This window comes from Herpailurus yagouaroundi, unplaced genomic scaffold (assembly GCF_014898765.1).
Source record: "Herpailurus yagouaroundi ecotype Mexico unplaced genomic scaffold, PumYag 77, whole genome shotgun sequence".
NCBI lineage: Eukaryota > Metazoa > Chordata > Mammalia > Carnivora > Felidae > Herpailurus > Herpailurus yagouaroundi.
Genome location: NW_024412388.1, coordinates 56,739,618 through 56,763,936, shown reverse-complemented (window position 1 = coordinate 56,763,936; position 24,319 = coordinate 56,739,618). Strand labels below are relative to the sequence as shown.

Here is a 24,319-nt window from a genome sequence, read left to right as displayed (position 1 = left end):
TGATTTGGTACCAAAATAAAGTTCAGGGCATTAAGGAGGTTAGGTTCAATTACATAGAAAATGTTAATGTAACACTCCTTCGTTCTGCAGTGGTGCTAACAAAATAAGACATTTTGCATCTCTGTAGAAATGAGAGCTAAGAAACTGATCGTATGGCTTCAGTCCTAATATGTAACATCTCATTTCCCAAAACTGGGTTGTTTTTTTGAAAATCTGCCTCCCAGATGAATAAAGTGATTTTCCTGATATTCTCTCATGATCAGAGTTATCTTTGCCCTTGGTATTTCCATGACTTTTATCAACATCCCGGTGGAGTGGTTTTCCATTGGATTTGACTGGACCTGGATGCTGCTGTTTGGTGACATCCGACAGGGCATCTTCTATGCGATGCTTCTCTCCTTCTGGATCATCTTCTGTGGCGAGCACATGATGGTAAGAGCCTCCTGACAAAGGAAGCGACTAGAAGGAAGGGTCTGGAGTCATACCGTTGGTTCAGATTCCTACTCTACCACTTACGAACTAGCCAGGTGGTCTTAGGCAAGTGATTTAATCACTCAGAATTTCAGGTTTCTTGTCTGTAAGGTGGAGTTTAAAGGCCTAAAGCATAGAGTTTTGTGAGATTTAAATGAGATGATGTATTTTTTACAGAAAGTAAACACACAAATGTCAACAATTACCACCATTTCCTCTGCTTTGGCTTCAGCTCTTCTTGTCCCCAGGACCAAGGTAACCCCCAGTGAATGTGGGCCTGGCTCTTTCCCACTGGCAACTTGTCCAGGTGGCCTAGTAACCCCTATTACCTCCCTGGTCTCAGTTTGCACAGACATCAAATCATATTTCAGGCGGGACTGAAGGTACCATGGATAAAAATAAGAATGGTGCAGTCATCACGTTGTGGCTAAGGTGATGTGCCAGCTGGAACTTGCTCCTCCTGTCAGGCACAATCAGCTTCGTAGTAGTGGACTGTTTTTAAATCCCATAATGGTTTGATCATTGCTTCTGAAGACTTGCAGCCCTGGTAGGAGAGCAGTGAGAGGAGAGAGAGGTGTTAGCTTACGGCTGGGGTAGCCATAAGGGCCCCTCCAGCAGTGATGCACTGAGAATGAGCCCTCACAGCAGGGACAGGATACAGGAGACTCAGGTAGAGCAGTGCAGCCTGCCATGGTGGAGTGCCCAGAGTGAGTTGTGTGCAGTGTCCCCACCTGGGCTCCAGCCTGGCTGCTACAATTTGTCTTCTGCCTTTCCCTGTTTTCTCACTTTATATTCCTTCATTCTCTGTCTCTTGGTATCTTTCTGTATCTCTCAAGAGGAACCACTCTTGATTTTAATGAAGACAGGGAGAATATATGTCTATTATCCTAACCATGAGAGATATTGATATATCTCTTGACATAGTTTAATGCCTTAGAGTCTTTATTTTGTCCTCTGGGCACCACCCACCTGATCAAACACAAGTGTTTAGTCACATAGGAATTCAACTCTGAATGAGTCCTTTTACAGACCATAGATCTTCCACTGCTGAGGGTACAAGACCTTTCTTTGGGTTCCCATAGCATCCTGTTCCTATTACTGTGAGGGCCCCTATGGGTGGGCTGATAACAATGAGCTCCTTTGGAACAAAGATTTTGGTCTTACTCATTCTCCTCTGCCTAGAGCCTAGCGTGATGCTTGATATACAACAGGTGTTTGAATGACTGACTTAACTATAGAAGTGCTTTGCTTTCCCCTGTCTCATTTCTCAATTTGGTTTTCCTCAGGATCAGCATGAGCGGAATCACATAGCAGGGTATTGGAAGCAAGTTGGACCAATTGCTGTTGGCTCTTTCTGCCTCTTCATATTTGATATGTGTGAGAGGTGAGCAGGTGCCTGTGGGGTCCTGGGCTAACATGTGCATCCCTATGTCCACTCCAGCTCCTTTAGAGGTATTCAAAGAGGGGAAGGGTGGCCGGGAGCCTATGGGGTGAAAGCACTGGACATGGTCACATCCTCAGATAAAGATTGGGATTAAATCAAAGACAAAGCCCTTTATAGATGGAAGATATTTGTGCTGGCCCTATCCTTCAGACTCTGTTTCTCTTTAAGTCTGCCAGCCTTTCTTAGTCTAAATACAGCTCCCACTCCTCTGGCTGTGAGAAACTAAGAATGTGTAAAAAGAAAGTTCCCCTCTGCCTCTGTATTAATTGTGTCTTTCCATATCATTTTTCTTTGTAGAGGGGTACAACTCACGAATCCCTTCTACAGTATCTGGACTACAGATGTTGGAACAGAGCTGGCTGTATCCTTCCTTGCTGGGTTCAGGGTTTCATTTCTTGTCATAGCCACCTGGTCCCTCAAGATGATTTTTCTAAGTCCTGCTAATGTTCTCCATGTGTGCTCAGCCAGAGCTTTGATCCTCAGACCAATGATAATGGTGCAATTAAGGCAAATAAGAAGAAGAATGAATGCTTGCTTTTAAGCTCTGTGAGAGGAGGCAAAATGAAGAAGTTGCAGTGCGTCCTCACAGCAGATGGATCAGAGTTGCTAGTCTTACCACAGCCTGTCTCAATGATCTATACGCTTGTTTACTGCAGACTCCGGCATGGCTAGCTTTTCCCTGCAGCCACAGAGGCTAATATCTGGGCCCCTGTGGGAGAGCCCGTTTCCAAAGTCATCTGTGTGTGCAACTTCTCACAGTGACCTTGGTGTGCCAGCGTACGTGCTGCTGCCATTCCTTTCTGAGACCGCATGGAGATAAGGCTAAGGTGATTAGTTCCAGGGGAGTTGCCGACGCTTCTGGTTGGTTGGTGTAAACTCTGTCTGAGTCATCTTCATGAAGCAGAAGCGATGGTCTTAGCTTATCCCCTTTAGGATGCCGGATTTAAATATTTTATCTTCCTGAATAATATGTCAAGAGCTTTGGGAGAAAAAGACTCTCCTCTGGAGTTGGGGAGAAAGGCTGGAGTTGTATTATTTCCTGATGGATAATATCTTGTCACGTGCTGGTAAATAATGCTTTGTTCGGCCATGATGTTTATCTGGGCTTCTTAGTGTCACAAGAACTTTGTGAGCAAACTGATTCAGTAGTATCATTACCTTAAAGATGAGAGAGTTGATCTCACCATGACTCTCATCCTTCCTCTCCAAAATGTGAGCTGCACAACACGGGAAGTACTCATAATGTTAAGTCTACTTCAACCTTTTCATTGTACAGATATGATGGAGGTCCAGGGAGGCAAATAAAATGTCAGGTTTCCTCATTCCAGGGTACTGTTGGCTTTATGGAAGAAGGAGAAACTGCATTAAATGTATTACTTAATGAAATATACATGCTGAGTTCACACTTGTTAAAATTTTTTAAAATATGCAACTTGGGGTAGAGTTGGAGCAGAAAGGACTTGCCCTGCCTCCCAAGCCAGCTCAGTGTACCCCAAGCCAGCCTCCCAGTCACCTGCCTCCCAAGCCAGCTCAGTGTACCCCAAGCCTTGGTGGTTCTCAAATTAAGCTTTAAAAAAAATTTTTTTTTTCAACGTTTATTTATTTTTGGGACAGAGAGAGACAGAGCATGAACAGGGGAGGGGCAGAGAGAGAGAGGGAGACACAGAATCGGAAACAGGCTCCAGGCTCTGAGCCATCATCCCAGAGCCCGACGCGGGGCTCGAACTCACGGACCGTGAGATCGTGACCTGGCTGAAGTCGGACGCTTAACCGACTGCGCCACCCAGGCGCCCCTCTCAAGTTAAGCTTTAAAGATGGGTCTCAGGGTTGCCCTGATCAGTTTCAACGTATATACTGCCCCCACCCTCATCTCCCAATTTGGCCATCTGTCCTTCTGCCCCCTGTCCCATTTGACAAGATTTTTCTTGTGGTAACAGAAGATTGCAAACAGAATTTCCTCCCTGGTTTTACTTCAAGGACTTAGGTCCCATGCCCAGCATCCCTTCTAGCTGCTGTGGCTGCTCCCATCCCCCACTCCATCACTTCCTGATTCCAGGGTGTCTCACTCTTCTTATAAAAGTCCAAGGACTAACTAGCCCAGTGGTTCTTAAACTTGATCCCTGCTCTTGGTTTCCCTGCTCTTGAAAAATCTGATTTCATATATCTTCAGTGAAACCTGGGCTGCATTTTAACACTTCAGGTGATTTTAATGCAGCATTCTACCTGATCAGTAATTTGCAACTGATATCCAGTATTTTAGTGCTTTTCAAATTTATTGTACATACGTATCTCCTGGGGATCTTAAGAGGCAGATTCTGATTTAGTAGGTCTAAGGTGGGCCCTGGAATCTGCATTTCTCACAAGCAAGACTCCATTCCTCTTCTTCCTCGCCTCAGAGAGCAATTTGGTTCATTCCATTCTGTTGTACTTCTGTGTCAGAAAATCTCTATCACTGGCATTAGAATACCAGTTTTAATATTTTATCCTCCTGAAAATTGCCCAACTATTTGGAGACAGAGGGTGTTGCTGCCAACAGAGCTGAGACATGCTTGTGTCCCCAGCTAGCCTGCCATTTCCTTTACTGGAAACCATCAGATGGCCTTCATCATTGTGGCTGGCATCTGCCTCTGCCTCTACTTCCTGTTTCTGTGCTTCATGGTGTTTCAGGTGTTTCGGAACATCAGTGGGAAGCAGTCCAGCCTGCCAGCCATGAGCAAAGTCCGGCGGCTGCACTATGAGGTGAGCAAATCTCTTGGCTCATGCAGGATCTGGTTACTCGGTGTCTCCTGCTTGATATGTAAACACATACCACACACCTATACCTGGAGATTAGAAGCCTTTATTTCAAATACACATCGAGAGGTTCTCATGTAATGTAGGAGCTCTGGGCAAAATAAGAGGCTAAATCCAACCCTAAAAACACCTAGCTGGCCTGCATGGATCTTGGAGTTTTCTGTGGTATATATGTCTTTCTGTCCTCAGTAGGGGTGAACTTGTTGAGCAGGTTCTTCAGCTTTGGGGTGGAATGTGGGTGATACTAGATGGGAGATTTGACTAGGGCAGAATCAGCCTTGAGACTGGGCTTCAGCCCAGGTGATCTGATTTTTAGACTCCCAAGAGGCTACATTTCCCCTAAAATATCCAGCAGGTGATCAGATAGAATTCGGTAATTTCTGTTTATATATTATGCATCTCATTCAAGGGAAAACACTCAACATCCTCTAATCTCTAATACAAGCAACACATTCTTAATTTTTCAAGGATCCCTTGGACTCATGCCTAAGTGGCTGTCCTTGGAGAGACATGGGCCTAATTCCTCCGTGAAAAGAAACAGAAACTGCAGAACCCCAGGGTTTTTATATGCAGTGGATCTGCAACTAAGCACCCCTGAATGAGAGGTGTCTCTCCCTGAAACACAGGTTCCCTTAAATCCTGCTCTCAGGAAACCCTGGGCACTTGCTGAAGCTTTGCCTGTCTCTAGAGCTGGAGTGACACATGAGAAAATTCAACCAAATCCACTTCATGTTGATTAATATGCACATTTCTTTTTGTTCACTGGAGCAGAATTTTATTACAACCGCAGAAAACTTGGATTTGGTGACTTTGAACCCTTGCAGAGAAGCATAACCAGCTTAGCAGGGAAATTAGCAGCCTCACCACGTGCTGTGAATATAATTTTCCCAGGCTCTGGTATCACTGTTTCATGAGAGATAAGAACATAAGAAATATTTGGCCCAATAAATTTTTCAGCCACATTCACCTCTGCAGGAGAAATGTTACTGTGTGAAATTATTTTACTAGTCACTCTTAGGGATTTGGTTTTATAGATTTCTTTAAAATTAGTTTTTTATAGATTTATATATTGAGAAAAGGATTGGTACCAGCTGGGAGAGTGTTAAGCTACTCTTTTTCTCCTTCCTAACAGGGGCTGATTTTCAGGTTCAAGTTCCTCATGCTGATAACCTTGGCCTGTGCTGCTATGACTGTCATTTTCTTCATCGTTAGTCAGGTAAGTGGATCCTGAACAGTCAGGGTGAGAATGTGCTGGAGAGGTGCGTCTACTCTGCATAGAAAATTCTAGAGAGCCGCTGAGGAAGGAGCAGGGAGGCTATAATGCCGGGCAGCTCTTCAAACCATGTTTTTTAAGGGACATGCCACCTGGCCAGAGGTGGACAGAATTTTCCCTTTCAGTACAGCCTCACGGGAAGAAGAAGTTGCTGAATAAATTAAAAGCCTGCAGCCAGATGGAAGGGCACTTATTTCATTTAGTTGAGAATACACTTTTCAAGCCCTATAGCAGAACAGCAATAAGCAAGTATCAGTTTGATTTGATCCTTATCTAGCATTAACATAGATCCTTTTACAGTCCATCAGCCATTCTTTGCAGTAATTATATTGCCGCTTAAACATGAAATATAATTCACAAGTCCCCTTGATAGAATCTTACCTTTCTGCTGGTTATTTCCAAAACTCAAACTTTTGCTCTCTTGATGACCTCAATAATGGTAATAATGTTTAAATATTGGTAACTGGTTTTGGAAAGTGGAAAGTACTGTTTAAATCTGACATGCTACCTTTCTGTCATTCACTGGAGCTTCGCAAAAATCCTGTGGGGAAGTAGGGTAAGTTTTGCTATCCCAGTTGCTAAGATAGGAAATCAAATGGCCTTAGAGACATTTCCCATTTGTGCTCTTTTCCAGCCGGGTAGGATTGTGGATGGGTTATTTCACAGTTCTAAGGTTGAATATTCTTATATGTAGAACGGATGTTCTGCAAAAGGTGGCTGTAAGGATCACGGGCAGCAATGCTTGCAAAGTAATTTGCAGAGTGCCTGGCACATCGTGGGCAGGAATAGCTGTGCTCTTGTGAATAATAAAAAAAAAAAAGGGTAAATATTGGGCCAAAGGACATTCAGTAAGTTAGGGACCAGAACCCAGTCCTTTTGACTTTTTCTTTTCTTTTTTTGCCAACTGTTCTGTCCTCTCTGTATTTGGCCCAAACTGAGAATGTAAGTAGTGCAGATAGAGCCTTAGGATGCAGATTTGTCTTGTTCTGCTAGCTTATTTCCTCAGAGGGGCTCCTGTGCTTTTTTGTGACATAGACCAACCCCCTTGGGCAACCTGGTGGAGGCTGTGGGCTTCTTCTTGGAATGTTTTTAAATGAGTAAAATAAAAACTTTGGACTTCAAAGGGAATCAGATATATAGGTATTTGCAATTATATACGTTACAGATATTACAGATCTATATCTATAATTGTGATTGATACGAAATTATGATTTCTATTGGTGGCAGAATTATCAGTGGTGCTAATATTAACAGGAACTTGTTTTCTACATTCATAAATGAAAGAAATGGTAACTTTCAGTTAGAAACGGGTGAAAATAAAGGTATAATTGTTCTCATTCCGGTTCATGGACCTCTTGAACTTTATGGAAGGACACCCAAGGGCACCTCTGACCCAAGTTAGGAGCCCCTCGAGCCATGTGGGCTCTGCCCACTGGGCAGTGTTAGTGTTGCTGTTGAAGGCTGACGTGAATGTGGAAAAAAAAAATAAAACAAATATGCATATCTGTCTTCATAAGTTCAGCTTACCACATCTGCTGTGACCTACACCAGTGCTGTGTTTGTATCAGACTGTTTGTTTATAAAGCCTTGGAAATTTCACTCGCCACTCCAAATGCAGTAAAAATATTTCAAATTCTGAATGAGTTTTTTATTCAACCAGCTGAGACTCAAACAAGGGTGTCTGAGGCCTGACTTATCCTTTGGCCAGTTCCCTCGTGTGCCCGAAGTGTCCAGCCCTCCAGTGCCGCAGTAACACGCTGTGGTACTTAATATGGCCAGTTGGGGAAGTCCGAGAGAGCAGGGTGTGCTTGGAGAAAAAGAACCTCAAGTTAAACTGGACTGAAGAATAAAAGGCAATCCCAAGATATGTTCCCAGGGAGGCAGAAAGAAAGGGCACTTTTGGTCCTAACAACATGTGTCTGCCACCTTAGAAAGCTGAAGGCACACCACCACAGTCCCCATGCCACTCACCCTCCTGCCTCTGCAGAGGGTCCCTTCCACCTGAAGCCAAGAAGGGACAACTGGCCGATCTTTGAGGTACCTATGTGTTTCCCGAATTTAGCCTTGTATATGTTAGACAGCGCACCTTTTTAAAGCAAGGTAGGCCAATTCTTCTAAGGAGCAGAGTTTGTGGCTTTTCTTTGGAGAAAAAGATTAATATTCCATTGCCCCAGTATTTTCTAACATAGCTCCAGCCTGTGGCTGGCTTTTTATATCTGCCGCGACAGTCAGCCCGGAGTGGATTTCTACTCCAAGGGGGTAGCAGCGAGTTCTTTTGGATTCCATTAGCTCCTCACATTCCTCCTGCTGGGTTATTTTTTTAAGGTTTATTTATAGATATCTAAGACGTTTTCAGGCATAACTCTCAATGTCCCAGGTACTGTACTAATATAGTCATCAGAGGATTTATTTTTTAATGTCATTTTGGAATGTCTCAGCAATGAGCTCACCTGAAAGAAAACCTATTGGGTAACTTTTTGAAATAGATCCCAGCCTTAGGTAAAAGGAATGTATTAAAACTCCCATTATACTCTCGGGCTTGCTGAGAGAGCTTGCATTTAAGCCCCATGAAATATAATGCGAGGGGATCTCGCCAGGATATTGAAGCTCTGAGGCCAGGAATGAAGGGCTAACAGGAAGCTGTGGAATGCAGTGACCTTGAGGCTTTGTAGCTGGGTCCTGAGGGGCAGTCTTTTAATGCCTGCCATTTTAATGGCCTCAGTCATAGCAACCGAGAGATGGTACATCACAGTCTGGTATTTTAGCCCCTTCCCTCTGGAAAAGAAAGAGGCGTTCCGTTTAGAGGTAGCGGACAGTAGGGAACAGAAGTGCAATGCAGGGAAGAAGGTCACCAACCTTCACTAAGGGGACCCCCAGGTGCCTGACATTCAGGTCAAGCCACATGCAGCAAACTCCCAGAGAGCCTGTCCCCGGCTCTTTTGTGTGTGTGTGTGATCACTTCATTCTGTCACTTACGGAGGAAATGTTTCCAGTAAGAGAGCCTGTGTCTGGGATTTGGAAATCTTGTTGTTAAGTGGAATGTTGGTTGTCAAGACTACTGGGTGTAAAGGGATTTGACCTTCACTTGGCTCCAGGGGTATAATTGGGTGGTTTCACACAAAAGTAAATTGTTCAAATGTTAAATCAGGAAAAACAGGGACTTTTAGAAACAAGACTTATGCAGGGGGAAGATGATTTTCTTTTCTTTTCTTTTTTTTTCACTGGGGGCTATCTGATTTTTTTCTCCAGAAGTTAAAAGAGGGTGAGTGTCACCTCTCTGCCTTGGCGTTAATAAGATTTTGGATTTACAGGGCCTGCCTGCTCTGTTGAGGCTGCTTACTGTGGTTCACATTGGTGGGAATGTGCTCAGAGCTCAGGAGGTCTCAGGCAGGAATAATTGAGGGAGGAGAAGGGCAGGCACACACAGTCGAGTGACACTGTGTATCCAGCTCACTTATGCAAATTCAACTCTTTGCCCTCAGCAGGAAATAATACATTTAGAGATAACAAATTATGGGTACGGGTAATTCTGCAACTCCATGCTAAACAAGGTGCATGTGTCTCACAGCAGACATGAGACAGGGGCACGAATCTGCTGTGGCTCCTCAGGCCACCTGAGGTACCCCTCGTGGTATGAGCATTCTCATTTCAGTGGTTCTACTGTAAAGTTGTATTTTGCATATATATCCAGTTTATTATACCATACATTACTATGTCTAGGATATATAGTGCGTATATATTGCTATACGGATTTGAATATATGAACCTGTGTATAATAATGTGCATTATGGTTAATTAAGTGAGTTTTCAAAGGAAGTTTGGTCTTCCGCAATAGTGGCTTCATATGCCAACTTAACACACTCACCCCTGTTTACAATAATATTCCTACTGTTGAGAATACCTTCTTTTGGAGTCAGAGCCATGACTTTCTGGCTGAGCAATCTTGGGCGAGATAACGTACCTCCCTATGGCATAGTTTACCATATGTTGAGTGGAAATATTACCTGCCTACCTCATAAAGCTGTTATTAAGACTGATCTCTTCCATGTAAAATTCTTACTGTAGTGCCTGACATATTAGCTTTGAATAAATGTCAACTATCATTATCTTTGTTATTATTTTAAAATGTCTTAGTTTTGCTAATATCTGTGTTAGAGAGCAATATTTAAGTGAAATAACACTACCCATTGACGTCTTACTTCTAAGTAAAAGTATCATTATTTACTATGGAATGCAATATTTTCTCTTTACTTTGCAATCTGATATTAGAGTGACTGTTTCTATCCTCCCTTTCTATTTCCATGGATTTGCACTTGCATTCCTGCACATGCCAGTACTTTTGTCCATATTCATTCAACAACCGTCTGTCTGTCGAGTATCATTGTGTACCAGGAATACAGGTGACTGTTTTCTTGAGATCAGTCCTGCCAGTCCTGACAAGAATCCATTTCAGCAAAATTCAGTACTGAGTATTCCCAGCGTATGTCATTGGAAGTAGAGTCTCTTGAAGGCCCTTCCCTTATTGAGGGACCCGCCGCCTTAACAGAGTGGAAGAAAATCAGAACTGTCTTACTCCATTTTACCGACAGTTCCCATCCCAGCCTCCCCTCCTCCATCACACAGAACGGTTCTCTTTGTTATGACAGCAGGTACATATATTTCCAGAACTGTCTTAAGACTTCCTCTCCTCTTCCATTATATTCATTAAAAATCATCTTAAGTATGCCCTACGTACTGTAATTTTTATAAAGTTAGGATATTCTTCTTTAAGAAGAGTGACATTTGGGGGCGCCTGGGTGGCGCAGTCGGTTCAGCGTCCGACTTCAGCCAGGTCACGATCTCGCGGTCCGTGAGTTCGAGCCCCGCGTCGGGCTCTGGGCTGATGGCTCAGAGCCTGGAGCCTGTTTCCGATTCTGTGTCTCCCTCTCTCTCTGCCCCTCGCCCGTTCATGTTCTGTCTCTCTCTGTCCCAAAAATAAATAAACGTTGAAAAAAAAAAAAAAAAAGAAGAGTGACATTTGGAGACATTGCTAAAAAGTCAGCCCTAAGTAGCTTGAATGCTTGTACATTGTTCTAAAATCAATAATGGTTATGAAATTCTTCTTGGCCAAAAAATATTCCTGAGCACATCATATCAAGTGAATTATTTTTGAAAATAAGTAAGAGTTTGCAATGGTGGTTTATGCATCACAAAAATGAAAAATTATGTGTCACCAAGGCCAAACTAAAACTGGTAAGTCTACAGTTAACTTAATTAACTGACACTCCAGGTATTTCAAAAGGAAACACCTGTACTTACAGCTTTATTATGCCTGGGGCCCCTGGGGTCGCGGGCTATAAAGACAGTGTCAAATGAACACAGATACCATCTGTATCAGATACAAATGAATAGATTACCATCTTACACTTTAGCTCCAAGAAGGGTCTCCTAGAGATGGTTTACATAATGCAGTCTCATTAAGTTATCACAGGAACATTTGTCCAGTATTCTTTTACTCCCATTTAAGATTTCCTGTAGCAAGCAGAAGTGGTCAGAGTCGTTTCATTGATCTCAGAGCTGGCACAAATGTTTAGTTACTCGGGTCAACAGTTCTGTTGACCGTTCTTAGTGTAACCCATATGTCATCAGACAGCCCTCAAAACAATTATCAAGTCATTAACATAGACAAAACCAGCCTCAAAACATTCTTGTAGAATTATAAAGCATATGAGAGCTTCATAATTACCTTCATGAGTGACTTACATAGAGTGACAATGTAAGACCTAAGATTTATTGTGTTTACTGTGTGTCAGGACATTTCTAGGAATATGGTTACTTAATTCTCCTCAGTAACCCTGCAAGTTTTTATATTGCCCTTAAGGTCATTGAAGTTCAGAGTCTTCATCTTAACTTCACTTACATTAAGCAGAGAGTGCGTGGTAAAGTCTGCATTGAACCCCGTCTCTGACCCCAAGCCTGTGTCTCCCTGCTTCCCTAATCTGCCCCACTAAGGAAAGCAACTCACTCTCACTCATTTGCTTCTTTAATCAGCTTGTCTTCATTGAGCCACTGTGATGCATCAGGCACCGAGGGTATGGCAGTAAACAAGTCAGAAATGGTTTCTGCCTACAGGGCGTTACATCTAGCTGGGAAGAGGACAGAAGAGGAGTTATAGTTATGGATAAGTGTGAGACTCAAACACAATTTCTTTTTTTTTTTATTTTTTTTTAAAGTTTATTTATTTTTGAGACAGACAGAGACAGAGCATGAACAGGGGAGGAGCAGAGAGAGAGGGAGACACAGAATCTGAAACAGGCTCCAGGCTCTGAGCTGTCAGCACAGAGCCCGACACGGGGCTCGAACTCACGGACCATGAGATCATGACCTGAGCCGAAGTCAGACGCTTAACCGACCGAGCCACCCAGGCGCCCCCAAACACAATGTCTTTAAATTAAGGCTAACTACGTACTGCTGTTCAAGGAAGAGATACTCTCCGGGTGATTCTGATATACAGCCAATGTGAGAACTACTGACTTTGTACCTGACACACAGTAAGCCCTCAGTGAACCTAAATCCATACTGGTATGATTTAGGTTTTAAAAGGAGTCTTACATGGCCCTTTAGTTTTCCTGGAGGTTAGAAGACATTTGGTTTTTGTGTTGGTTGGCTCTTGTCTTGGTGTTATGTTTCTTCTTGGTTCTAATTGCATGTCACTGTCCTTTTTCCATAGGTGACTGAAGGCCACTGGAAGTGGGGTGGCGTCACAGTCCAAGTGAACAGTGCCTTTTTCACAGGCATCTATGGAATGTGGAACCTGTATGTCTTTGCTCTGATGTTCCTATATGCACCATCCCATAAGAACTACGGGGAAGACCAGTCCAATGGTGAGTTTCAGTCTCTTTAGAACAGCTGTATTCAGGATATAGGCTTCAGTCTCTACAAGGCTCACATAGCAAAGGCTCTGGGTTCCCCAGGCAAACTTTCCCTCCAAATGTCAGTGAGTGCCCCTAGGGACTGCAGAGCTATAAGACAAAAAGCCAGCACAAGGCAGGTATTTCTTTAAGTCATCTTCTTTTTTTGTTTTTAATGTTTTATTTATTTTTGAGAGAGCACAAGCAGGGGAGGGACAGAGAGAGAGGGACCAAGGCTCTGAAGCAGGCTCTGCGCTGAGAGCAGAGAGCCCCATATGATGGGCTTGAACTCATGAACCACAAGATCATGACCTGAGCTGAAGTAGGATGCTCAATTGAGCCACCCAAGTGCCCATCTTCTACTTTCTTAATCTTTAAGTATTAGGGATACTGCATTCTAGCCTGAAACATGTGCCAGTTTTAGTATAAAACTTAAATTTGCTTTCCTTAATTTTTTGAGCAAAATTGACTATTGGAGATTATGCCATATTTATTCTTCTAGTTTGAGAGGCAAAATCTTAAGGTATCATGTAGAATGGAACTAGGTCCTGAGATTTGAAGATTGAGCTGGATTCATTTTTTTCTCCTGCTCATTCTTCTGCAAGGCTGTTTGTTGACCTGCATCCAGACCAATAGCTATTTACCTACCTGTCTCCATGGCCTTCTTCTTAAGGGCAGTTGGTGCTACCAGGAGCCTTAGGGAACTTAGCCAGTCCGGTTATTTTGTAAGTGATGAAACTGAGGCCCAGAGAAAGGAAGGGCTTGCCTGGGGTTTCTCTGCCAGCCATAACAGAGGGAAATGACTGTCACTGCCTAGGCCATGCTCTTAACTTGGAATAGGTGCCCTGCTAAGTGACAGATCTGAGAGCTCCTTTTTGTTTTGAATACTTAGTCCTACACTGTTTGGCTGCACCCTTATTCTTCCTTCTCTTTTTCACACCTGCTTTACCTTAGCCATTTACTTGCTATTCCTCAAATATAAGGTGTTCTTTCTCAAATCAGAGCTAGTGCCCTTCACTGCCTTGGAGCAGAGATCAGGGCTTGAAGGTCTGCATGTGTGCTATGGCACCACAGGTGGGTCTGGCTCATAGGAAGTTCTTACCATGTGTGTGTTGAATGAATGGATTCATATCCTATGTCCATTTGGGCCTAATAAAACCCTACCCATCTTTTGGGCACATTCAAGATGGTTCCTTTTTCTTGAAACCTATTCCTCATCACTCCAGTTGCAGATCAGCAAACCGTGTTCAATAGAATATTGTTGCCATAGGATGTTGATAGGTTTTAGTAGTCAATTTGAGAATCACTGGGTTTTTAATCAGCATTAATGAGGTTCTTATTTAAAACATCTTAATGCCTTTAGTACATTAATTTTTACTGTAAGTCATTTTAAATGGGTAGGAGGAATAGTGTTTCCCCAGATTACTTTTTTATAAAGTTTATTTATTTTGATAGAGAAAGAGAGAGAGGGAATGAGCTGGGGAGGGGCAGAGAGAGAGGGAGAGAGAGGATCGCAAGCAGCCTTTACACGGTCAGCACAGAGCCCAATGCGGGGCTTGAATTCACGAACCATGAGATCATGACCTGAGCCCAAATCAAGAGTTGGACGTTTAACCAACTGAGCCACGCAGATGCCCCTCCAAATTGTTAAACCGTTTGGCACCAGACCCCTTTTTCCAGGCACTGTATTTGTTTGGAACTAGTGTTCTAAGGAACAGGCCTGGGGGAACATGATTACACATTTCATATGACACTGCACAAATGTAATAGATGAGTTTGCCTGTGCCTTCCCTTTCCTGCTGGAATATTAACTCCTCAAGAGCCAAGGACAGGTTCTTAAAGGTGGTTTGAAAGTGTTGATTGAATTAATGCTTCAGAAATAAGAGTTCTAGATTAGTTTTCATATTTCACAGATGGGCCAATGATCTTGAGAGTTGGGGTAAAAGGACGGGGCGATGACATGAGAGGAGATGATGTGGGAAGTGAAGGGCATCTGTGCTGAGGGTGGGGATAGTGACTAGTCTCAACCACCATCCACCTCCAGTACTATACCTGCCGCTTCTGTGCAAGAGCATCCTTCAGGCCGGTCTTCCTCCCTCCTCCTTGGCTGGTCACACTCAGTGTGGGAAATGGGGGCACATGGCCTCTCAAACAGTGGGCCTCCGTAACACCAGCAGGAAGGGACTCTGGGCTTGTGAACGAGAATCTTAATTTCGTTTCATGGTCATCCTGTTGGACTTTGACAGAAATCATATGGACGTGTGTGTGACTTGAGAATATTAAGCAGGAACCCAGTAGGTGAAGTTCCTCCCTTCCAGGGAAATACCACATAAAGCAGTCGCTGGACTTCCTAGGAAGTTGGAATAATACTACTAATGGGTAATAGTTATTGAATTCTGACTGTGTGCTAGGCTGCTCTATGTAAACTATTATGGTTGTTTTTTGTTATGTGACGAGTGGCAGACCGCTTAACCTCTCTGTGTACCATTTCTCCCAACTGTAAGTGCTCTCTTAAAGTCTTTTGGAACCATAAAATTCTGTGGTTCTCTTCCTTCCCGTTGGCAAAGAAGGAGCAGAAAAGCACCTCCTGTCCTAAGGTGGCAGCCCAGAGGGTGATTCTGTCATAGGTAAGGGGTTTCCAAACACTGGTGAGATTTGCCCATCCCGGCACTTTTAGGTACCTGAGAGGCCAGAGCCATGGCCCAGCCTGCAGTGGAAGGATGACTGCCCGCCATGCTATTGGGCCAGAGGCTTGATGTGCAAGCCAGATGTCAGGCAGCTCCTATTAGGACTTCTTACTCTGCACAACAGCCACCCCCTGAGGCTTGAAACCTTGCAGTTGAGAATAGCACTTGATCTGTTCCCCATCAGAGTTTTTTGTTTGAAGGCAGCTTGACCTGTAATTTCACAAAAAGTTCAAAAGCTAGTTCTCAGCAGGTGGTCCTATCCCCCAAATCCCTTGCCAACTGGCGTTCAGAAGTATTCATGGTTTTGTTTTGATTTTTTTTTTTTTTTTTGGATGTCACTACGACTGGGACATACCACTAGCATTTAGTGGCCAGATTCTAGGGATGCTAAATATCCTTCAATGAGCAAAACAGTCCCTTGTACTAGAGAATTACCCTGCCTAAAATGCCGATAGAACCCATGTTGAAAAACATTCTTCAAGCAGTTTCATGGGTAGACTTTTTTGGGACCCTGTTCTGATCATAAACACAAGTCACACAGTTGAGTAGTTCTGTGATGGTGACATGATCAGCTGTGACTTCACAGCAGCCCATGAGCACCTGGCAGTTTGTTGTGCCCTTCCCTTCCCATGGTCACATGGTACTGTGACCTTGTGCATTTGGAAGGGAGTCTTCCATGTTGGGTTCTCTGATCATTTTCCTTCTCTACCCTCTTTCACTTTTCATCTCTTCATCTGTTGCCAGACCACACAATGTCTCCTAGGAACTATGGAGCATTTGCCAAAATTTTGAAGCTCCTTGGAAAGAGCTAGTCTGGAATATCACATAGAAACCTAGAAAATGAACTTCTGTATTTTAAAATTCTCTGGGTCTCTGGATGACATCCCTTCTCCTCCCCCAGCCTTCCCCTGCTCCTCTTCCTTTCTCGTGGAAAGTTTTTATTTTTAAGTTGGCTTGGGCTCCCCCACACCCCCACCACCTTGCTTTTAAGGTCTGGAGCCAAGAATTCAGTTCTCCTGCTATGGAGAAGAGAATGAATGAATCCCAGGTTTGTGGTGCTTTTTGCCTTCGTGAGACGGATCCTGAAGAGACCTCTGGAAAAAGCTCCGTTCCAGGAAGTTGGCAGGCAGTTTCTGATGCAGCCAAAGGGGATAAGGAAAGAGAAAGAACATTGAGAGGGGTTGTTTTGTTTGGACGTGGAAAGAGATGCCAAGTGTCAGGAGGGAGTGGGTAGGGAGGGAATGAAAGCAGAGAGCATAGATTTTGTTTCTCCCTTTTGGTCAAGGAACAGACTGACAGAAACAAAGCAGATGGCAAGTTCTAGAAAGGGTCAGCTTCCAAAGAGCGTTTGTTTTTCTTATATATATGTTTTTCTCTTTTATTGTGTGCATCAGGAAGCGACGCTTAGAAATGAACCACTAAGTGCTTCAGTATTTAGCACTGTGTCAGGTTTGATAAGATGGAGTGACATGAAGCCCAAAGGAGTGACTAAGACAGAGTCCCTGCTCTCATGGAGAGCTGGTAGCCTTGTCTGAGAGACCAGGCTTCCTTGACTGCCTCCTGAAACTCGGGATATGGCAGAACATCTCCAGGCCAGAATGCCCTCATGTTTTTAGCAGCTCACTGGTGCTGCAAGGATGTGAAGCTCTATGGGGTCCATCTTTTTGGTTGATTTACCATAGCTGCTGGTACCAACATGTTTACATGGATCAATTTTATATACATACATTTATATATGACTCTGTATCTATGTACATATGTTTATATATAAACATTTTATGTGTATGTGTACATATATGTATACACATATACAAACATATATGTAAATTTTTTTAATTTAGCAGAGATATTTTAGAACTCTCTTTCAAGGACCATTCACATTTTCTGCCCTGCTCCTGCTGCCTTTTCATTAAAGTTGTTCTTTTTTACCTGTTTCCAATAGCAATTTGTGAGTCATTCTGGATGTCTTCCCAGGCAGGAATGGATCTCAGCTAACCTTAGGTTGGAGTGAAGACAGCATCTCCCAGGGGTTCAGCATCGATGTCCTGCACACACGACAAACTGTCCAAATCCTTTCAGACATCAGTTCTCGTGGGGAAAAAAAGTTGGAGTTGCTTATAAAGTCAGAGGATTCTTAATAATAGCTTTGATTTTTGTGTTCTTTCGTCTATAGAATTCTTGTCAGAAGGTTTTAGAAAAAAACTGAGGAACGGAATTCCTGACTGGATGACTATGACGAAGGGAACAGGAGACACTCTAATTGCCAACCGGTTCCTTTCTATTTCTATTCGCACTAAATGTCTTCTGTCTGACACACTCATTCTGCTGGAAGCCACAGCAGCAGCCCCAGGTCCCATGTCATGGAGCTCACTACCACACTGCGTCAATTTTACTGCCAGAGGCTTCTAAGGTCTCCTGCTGCTTGTTTCACAGAAAAGGTGGCTTTGGCTTTTGTTGCCTCAGTAAATGTTTGGTTTGAGTCATGAGGCTCTGACAGTGGCTGCCTTTTATTGAGGCCTTCCCCTTGGTTGCATGTTAGATGACCCACCCATGGCTAGCCTGGCTTCTCGATGTCTGTGAGCAGTGATGGAAATGGTCCTACCACCAGGGCTGGGCTCAGACTTGGAAGTGGGTCTCAGTAGCCTTTTCCCATTTTCTAATGAAGTTCGCAAGCAGGTCACAAGCCATCATTAGCCTAGCACCTCTTGCTCTGTTATTTGTAGTTGGGCACTTTCTGTCTCCTGCCTCTCCCAAGGTTGCTGTCCCTCCAGTGACCTGATCTCTCCTTTCCCAGGCAAAGTAGATCATTTTTTCCAGGTCTTGGAATTACCATCACTCCACTATAATAGGAGGTACCTCAGTCACTGTTTCCCTCAGTTACTTTTGGGGGAGTAACTTTCTGCTTCCTAAATGTATCAGTTTGGCAAGGCTGCTGTTACAAATACTGCAGACTAGGAGGCTTGAACAATAGAGATTCATTTATTTTCTCACAGTTCTGAAGGCTAGAAGTCCAAGTTCAAGGTATCCCCAGGATTGATTTCTTCTGCAGTTTCTTTCCTTGGCTTATAGATGGCCATCTTCTCTCTACATCTTAACGTAGCCTTCGCTCTGTGTGTATGTGTATCCTCATCTCCTTTTCGTATGAGGACATAGGTCATATTGGATTAGAGCCCACCCCAATGACCTCATTTTAACGTAATTACCTCTTTAAAGACCCCATGTCCAAATATAGTCACATTCTGAGGTAGTGGGTGGGAATTAGGACTTTAACACGTAAATTTGGGGAGGGTATAATTCAGCCGATAACATTAAGATTTCACTCACAGCTTCTAGGTTTTATTGTGTCCACCCTCTTGCAATTGCCCAGAACTTGGTATCTGGAGGCACTTTGGAGGTGGGTGGGGAATGGCTCATCCCAAGCTTGCTATAAACCACCTCATTGTTTTTCTCCTTCTGCCATGAACCAGCCTGGACTTTATTACAGAGAGTTATCTTTTGAGCTTAGCTTTGAAGAATAGGAGGTCAGTAGGTGTGGGACTAGAGAAAATTCCACAAGAAAGAATGAAGTCAAGAGTGTTACAGAAAGAACATAAGGTTTGGAGGTAGACATAGGCCGTTTGGAATCCTGGCTCCAGTATGTACTGAGTATGACCTAAAGAAATATAAACTCATGGTATGGGAGCTTCCTGGCTTCTGGATTTGGGTAATGGGGTGTTCATTTGCCTTAGTGGTGGTTGTGAGGCTAGAATTAAGTAGCCCCTTTCATATTCTAAGACTGGTGGTCTCCCAGATTCTGTGAAATAATCTTGGAATTATCTTAGCAGTTTTCCTTCCTTTTATACTAAAGTAGCCACAGATAGGCAAGGGATGGGCATTAAAATGCAGCCAGTCGTAGGGAGTTGTGGTTATTGTTGTCTCGTTATAGTGCAGTTTATATAGCTTTGTGTGTCCCCAGGATGCATTCCAGCCAGTTAGAATCCGGTAGCAAGCAGCTACATACCTGTGGGTGCAATATCACAAATATGGATCCGTTGATAGTCCTCGGTGATTAAATCCAATGCCAGAGACTGGTCTCATTTTGCAACGGCTAGACACAAACAAGCCTTCATCTCCTTGTTAATTATCTGAGAGGAGCTGACACCATAACCAGGGAAAGAGACTTACTGCAAACTGAAGAATTCTTTTCTTTACCTTTCTTAATGTATTTTTTTCCCTTTTATTCTTCCCCTCCCCACTAAGTATGTAACATACTGCATTTTCGGAAAGGCTTTTTTTTTTTTTTTTTTTTTTTTTTGTCTTAGATGGAAAGAGACTCCGAGCATGTTTGTGCACTGAGTAGCAGGAGCCAAGAAAGAAGGAGAATAACAGATGGAGCAAGACCTTGGCAGAAGTAGGAGTTGATGGAATTTGGAGGGAATGGAGGGATCCCCACTCCTGCCATGTTACTGCCATATTCCCACATTTATTCCCTAAGGCGGAGGGGGGGCGGGGTTAGCCTTCAGGATACAATAAAAGCACATGTGAGTCATAGAGTTTGCTAGCCAGAGACCCATTGGCTGGGTCCTCATCCCAGCTCTACCAGGAGCAAACTGGGCCACATTAGAGAATAATTTCTCTAATCGCCTATTTGAGCCTTAGTGTCTTCCTGTCTTACAAAGAAATGCAGGGCATGCTGAGCCCCTAATAGTGCATACGATAAATACTCATAAATAACAACTCTCCTTACTATCAGTACACTGATATTGTGTACTATAAATTCTTGTTTATCAAACACAAAAGTAAAATTAATATGCTGAACAATTCATCCAGATTATTGCGTGTATATATTTATGACCATAACACATTATGTGTGGACTCATACTTTGCTGGCAGACTCTTTGGCTGTTGGAAACTAGAATATTTACAAAAGAATCAACATAGCCTAAAGGTTGAGAGCCTGGATTCTGGAGCCTTATTGTTCTGGTTTGAATCCCACATAATTTACTAATCTGGGCCTTGGGCAAGTTACTTAACCTCTCTGTGCCTCAGTGTTTTCATCAGTAGAATGAGAATGATGACAGTATTTCTGTCAAAGGTCTGGTATGAGGATTAAATACATTAGTATTTAGAACAGTGTCAGGTACATGATAAACACTATAACATGGGTACTCATTAAAATAAAGAAGCCAGGGGCGCCTGGGTGGCTCCGTTGGTTAAGCATGCGACTTTGGCTCAGGTCATGGTCTCAGGGTTCATGGGTTCGAGCCCTGCGTTGGGCTCTGTGCTAACAGCTCAGAGCCTGGAGCCTGCTTCAGATTCTGTGTGTGTGTATGTCTCTCTCTCTGTTCTTCCCCCTCTCACACTCTGTCTCTCTCTCTCTCTCAAAAATAAACATTTAAAAAAAGTTTAAAAAAAATAAAGAAGCCAAAGTTATTTTGGCTCAAGTGATCTGTAGAATCATATACATTTTTTAGGACATGCTAATTAGAATCACATTCTAAGCTTAAAGAATTAGCATCTTGGGTTCAAAACCTCAGTAGAATTACATTCTAGCGTCTATTTTTAAGTCTTTGGTGAAAGGGATTCTTTAGGTAAACACTAGGAGATGCTAATGCATTTACTGGGGTGGGCGGGGCTCTCTTTGAAAGTTTGATGACTCACACAGACATGCAGATCTGACAGTGGCTTTGAAGTTTTGATGGCTCGCCCAGATATGCAAATCAAGAACTAGTTTTGACCAAGAAATTTGAGGCCTCTGCATTATGGTAGACTGAGAGGTGGGCTAGAAGTTGCAGTAGTGAGAATGCAAGCTAGTGACCTGGGGAAATTTACTTGTTGTACAAATCACAGTTCAGCATGACACCAGGGGGCCCTGTGTAAAGCCTCTGCAGCCTTTGCACCCAACTGGTCTGTGCCCTTGCCCGAAGGACGATGAAGCTGGATGTGCCGGAGGCTGGGCTGATACCCCCTTTATTACTTGCTCTGCCCCTAGTCCTGTGGATTGGACCCTTACCTCAGTAGCCCCAAATAACCATCAGCAGTCCTCTGCAACAGCTTAGGACTGCTGCTGAAAGTAGGGTCTCTTAGGTAGAGAGTCACAGACTAGCATTTAATAAGACCGATTGATCTGCACAGCTGCTGGGAAATGGGTCTACAGTGAAAAACTAATACGTGTGGCACATGTGAAAGGTGCCATGCAGCCTGTGGGAACAGTGTGTGGGGTGACTCCTGGGGTTCTGAGACCATGAGATTCACTGATGCTCAGCAATTCTTAGACTAGTGATAAGACATTAGTTGTAAGTGTAGGGCCAAAGTCGCTTCTAAGTTTCAGTCCCAGTTGAAAGCAGCACTTATTTATTTAATTCTGTGGTTTGATTGAGGAAACATTTTAGTTCCCCAAAATATGAAATCGTGCGTACATGGTATAAATATAAAAATCACAGACATAACCAGCACCCCTTTCTGTAAATACCCAAATCCATGTGTATGCCCCTCAGACAACAGTCCTTAAACAGTTAGGTCCTGATGTTTTCCATTTTCCCTTTGCCAATTATACATTCATTTAATTTGTGTCCTGGCAGGTAGGAGAACGCTTTAATTTACAGAAACTTATTTTTTCTTGCTGGTGGAGAAAAGACTACATTATTCCATTTTAGCAGAGGAACACCTCTGTCACCGATGATGAGTCCAAAACACTGGTGTTGTATACGGAATCCTGGGGCAGCAGAAAATTTCAGAACACATTTCTGGTACTTTTTTCCTGGAGAAGAAAACTCTTAAATGTTTCTAAATGTGTTACGTGTATTTCCTGCCCAATCTGTTGGTAAATATAGGCAGGTCTTGTTTCCCTTCACGTGGCGTAGCTGCTTTGTCAATTACTCACATGGAGTGGGTACGTGCCTCCCTCCCCATCACTGGGGAGGCGTGCGGTGCTGGCTTAGCCCACAGCAGAGACCTTAGAGTCAGACTTTCCTTCCCTGGCCTAGTTCCCGGCTCTGTCATGTGTCTGCCCCTTTACCTGGGGCAGTTACCTTACTTCCCTCCCTGTTTCCTCGTCTGTGAAGCTGCCATGATCAGAGTGCTCACCTGGGCTGGCTCTCGTGAGGATTAAATATGATTACATATAAAACATTGCGAATAGCGTCGGGTCCAAAGTAAGTTCTCATTAAATGTTAATAATTACTACAAATGATAATAAGCATTGTGCTGATTCATCCATCATTCATATCTCTTTGGGAGAAGAATGCTGTGAAACTACTGCAGAGTCTTAAGGAAAAAGGTTAGGAGTCAGCCCTACGCGTGGGGGCCCTGGTTGTCTCTATAAGCTCAGGATGTGAAAGAGGGCTGGGGTCAGGGCAGTTGTTACTGAGGTGCATCCTGTCTTTCTTCTTCCCTGAACACATCTAACACCAAAACCCTCTTTCAGGTGATCTGGGTGTCCACAGTGGGGAAGAACTCCAGCTCACCACCACCATCACCCATGTGGACGGACCCACCGAGATCTACAAGCTGACCCGCAAAGAGGCCCAGGAGTAAGAGGCTGCAGCACCTGGCTGGGACTGTCCCCCACATCCCAGCCCCTCTAAGTAGAGCGGGGAGTGTGCCAGAGAGAGCTCAGGTGCAAAGGAATGCTTGAGGCTCTTAGCTGGGGTTTCTTCTTGGATCCGCGGCATGGACGTTTGTCAGCTTGCCTTCTGACTGTAGCTCTCACAGGAGGATTCCTGCAGCCACTAATGCATTGTGTATAACAAAACCTCTGATATGACACATTTTCTGTGATCATTGTTAATTAGTGACATAGTAACATCTGTAGCAGGTGGTTAGTAAACCTCATGTGTTGGGGGTGTTTTCCTTGGGGGATGGTTTGGGCCAGATGGGGTCTATATGGAATGGAATTATTTGACTCTTTTTCCTGTTTTAGATTCTAGGATAGATTTTAACATTTTTGCAGCCCAGGATAGGCTGATGTCATAGTCTTCTCAATCCTAGTCTGTGACCACTTGTGTTTTTTTTTTTCTATTTATATCACCAAGTAGCCTATTGAGTTAATATTTAAGTTGTCGATAGATATGTGTCCCTATTTTTTATGGCATAATATAAAATAACTGAATCTCATGAGAAGGTCTGTTACGCCAGGGGCATTTCAGCTTTGAAACCAAATCTGTGTATCCAATACTAACCAGTCTGTTGGATGTGGGTTTTAAAAAAATGTTTCCTAAACTACCCAAGTAGGATTTACTGTATTAAATGGCCTTTGGGTCTGAAAAGCTTTTTTAACCTCTTGCTTAAAATGTGTTTTCTTTTGATAAGATGCTTCCAACAGCCTCCAAAAGTGTAGATCTGATCATTTAAATAAACCTGTACATGTACGCACATATGTATATGCACACGTCGCCCTCCTGCCCTACCAGCACACAGGCCCGCAGGTTCTTTTCCCTGCTGAGTCTATGGGGTGGGAAACGGGTGGGGAAATAGCTTTATGAAAAATTAAAATATTTTGCCACCAAATCAGAGTGCTTGGGGATGGTATCTGTGTCTGGAAAGAGGGTGATATTTTCTGTGCTGGGTGGTTAACCACTGTCCCCACTCCCCCACCCCGGCAGGACAGTGAGTGGCCACAGAGGCGGGGAAGGAAAGTTCTAGGACATACAAGCAGACAGCTGCCCTCATCACCTTATTCTCACTTCCCCAGTAGCCTGTTTCATTGTATTTTACCTCTGCCTTCCGAGAGACAGCGTGGTACAGCAGAGAGAAAGGATACTGGATCTGATGTTAGAAGGCT

General features: G+C 43.5%; 1 protein-coding gene across 3 annotated transcripts in view; it reads left to right on the top strand.

Annotated features, from left to right (window-relative positions):
- Positions 1-23,912, top strand: part of WLS (Wnt ligand secretion mediator) — a 100,351-nt gene extending 76,439 nt beyond the window's left edge. Inside the window, exons 6-14 of one of the 3 annotated variants that reach the window (XR_005788644.1) lie at positions 264-432; positions 649-726; positions 1,758-1,855; positions 2,213-2,276; positions 4,511-4,654; positions 5,841-5,924; positions 12,691-12,844; positions 19,860-19,948; positions 22,964-23,077. Coding sequence is in view for 2 of the 3 variants with exons in the window: in XM_040470594.1 (XP_040326528.1) it covers positions 264-432; positions 649-726; positions 1,758-1,855; positions 2,213-2,276; positions 4,511-4,654; positions 5,841-5,924; positions 12,691-12,844; positions 22,964-23,073 (901 nt within the window). In the remaining variant the exon portion in view is untranslated. Of the gene's footprint in view, positions 1-263; positions 433-648; positions 727-1,757; positions 1,856-2,212; positions 2,277-4,510; positions 4,655-5,840; positions 5,925-12,690; positions 12,845-19,859; positions 19,949-22,963 lie in introns of all 3 variants that reach the window. The other 2 variants (XM_040470594.1, XM_040470595.1) reach the window with 2 other exon arrangements.
- The last annotated feature ends 407 nt before the right edge of the window (positions 23,913-24,319 follow it).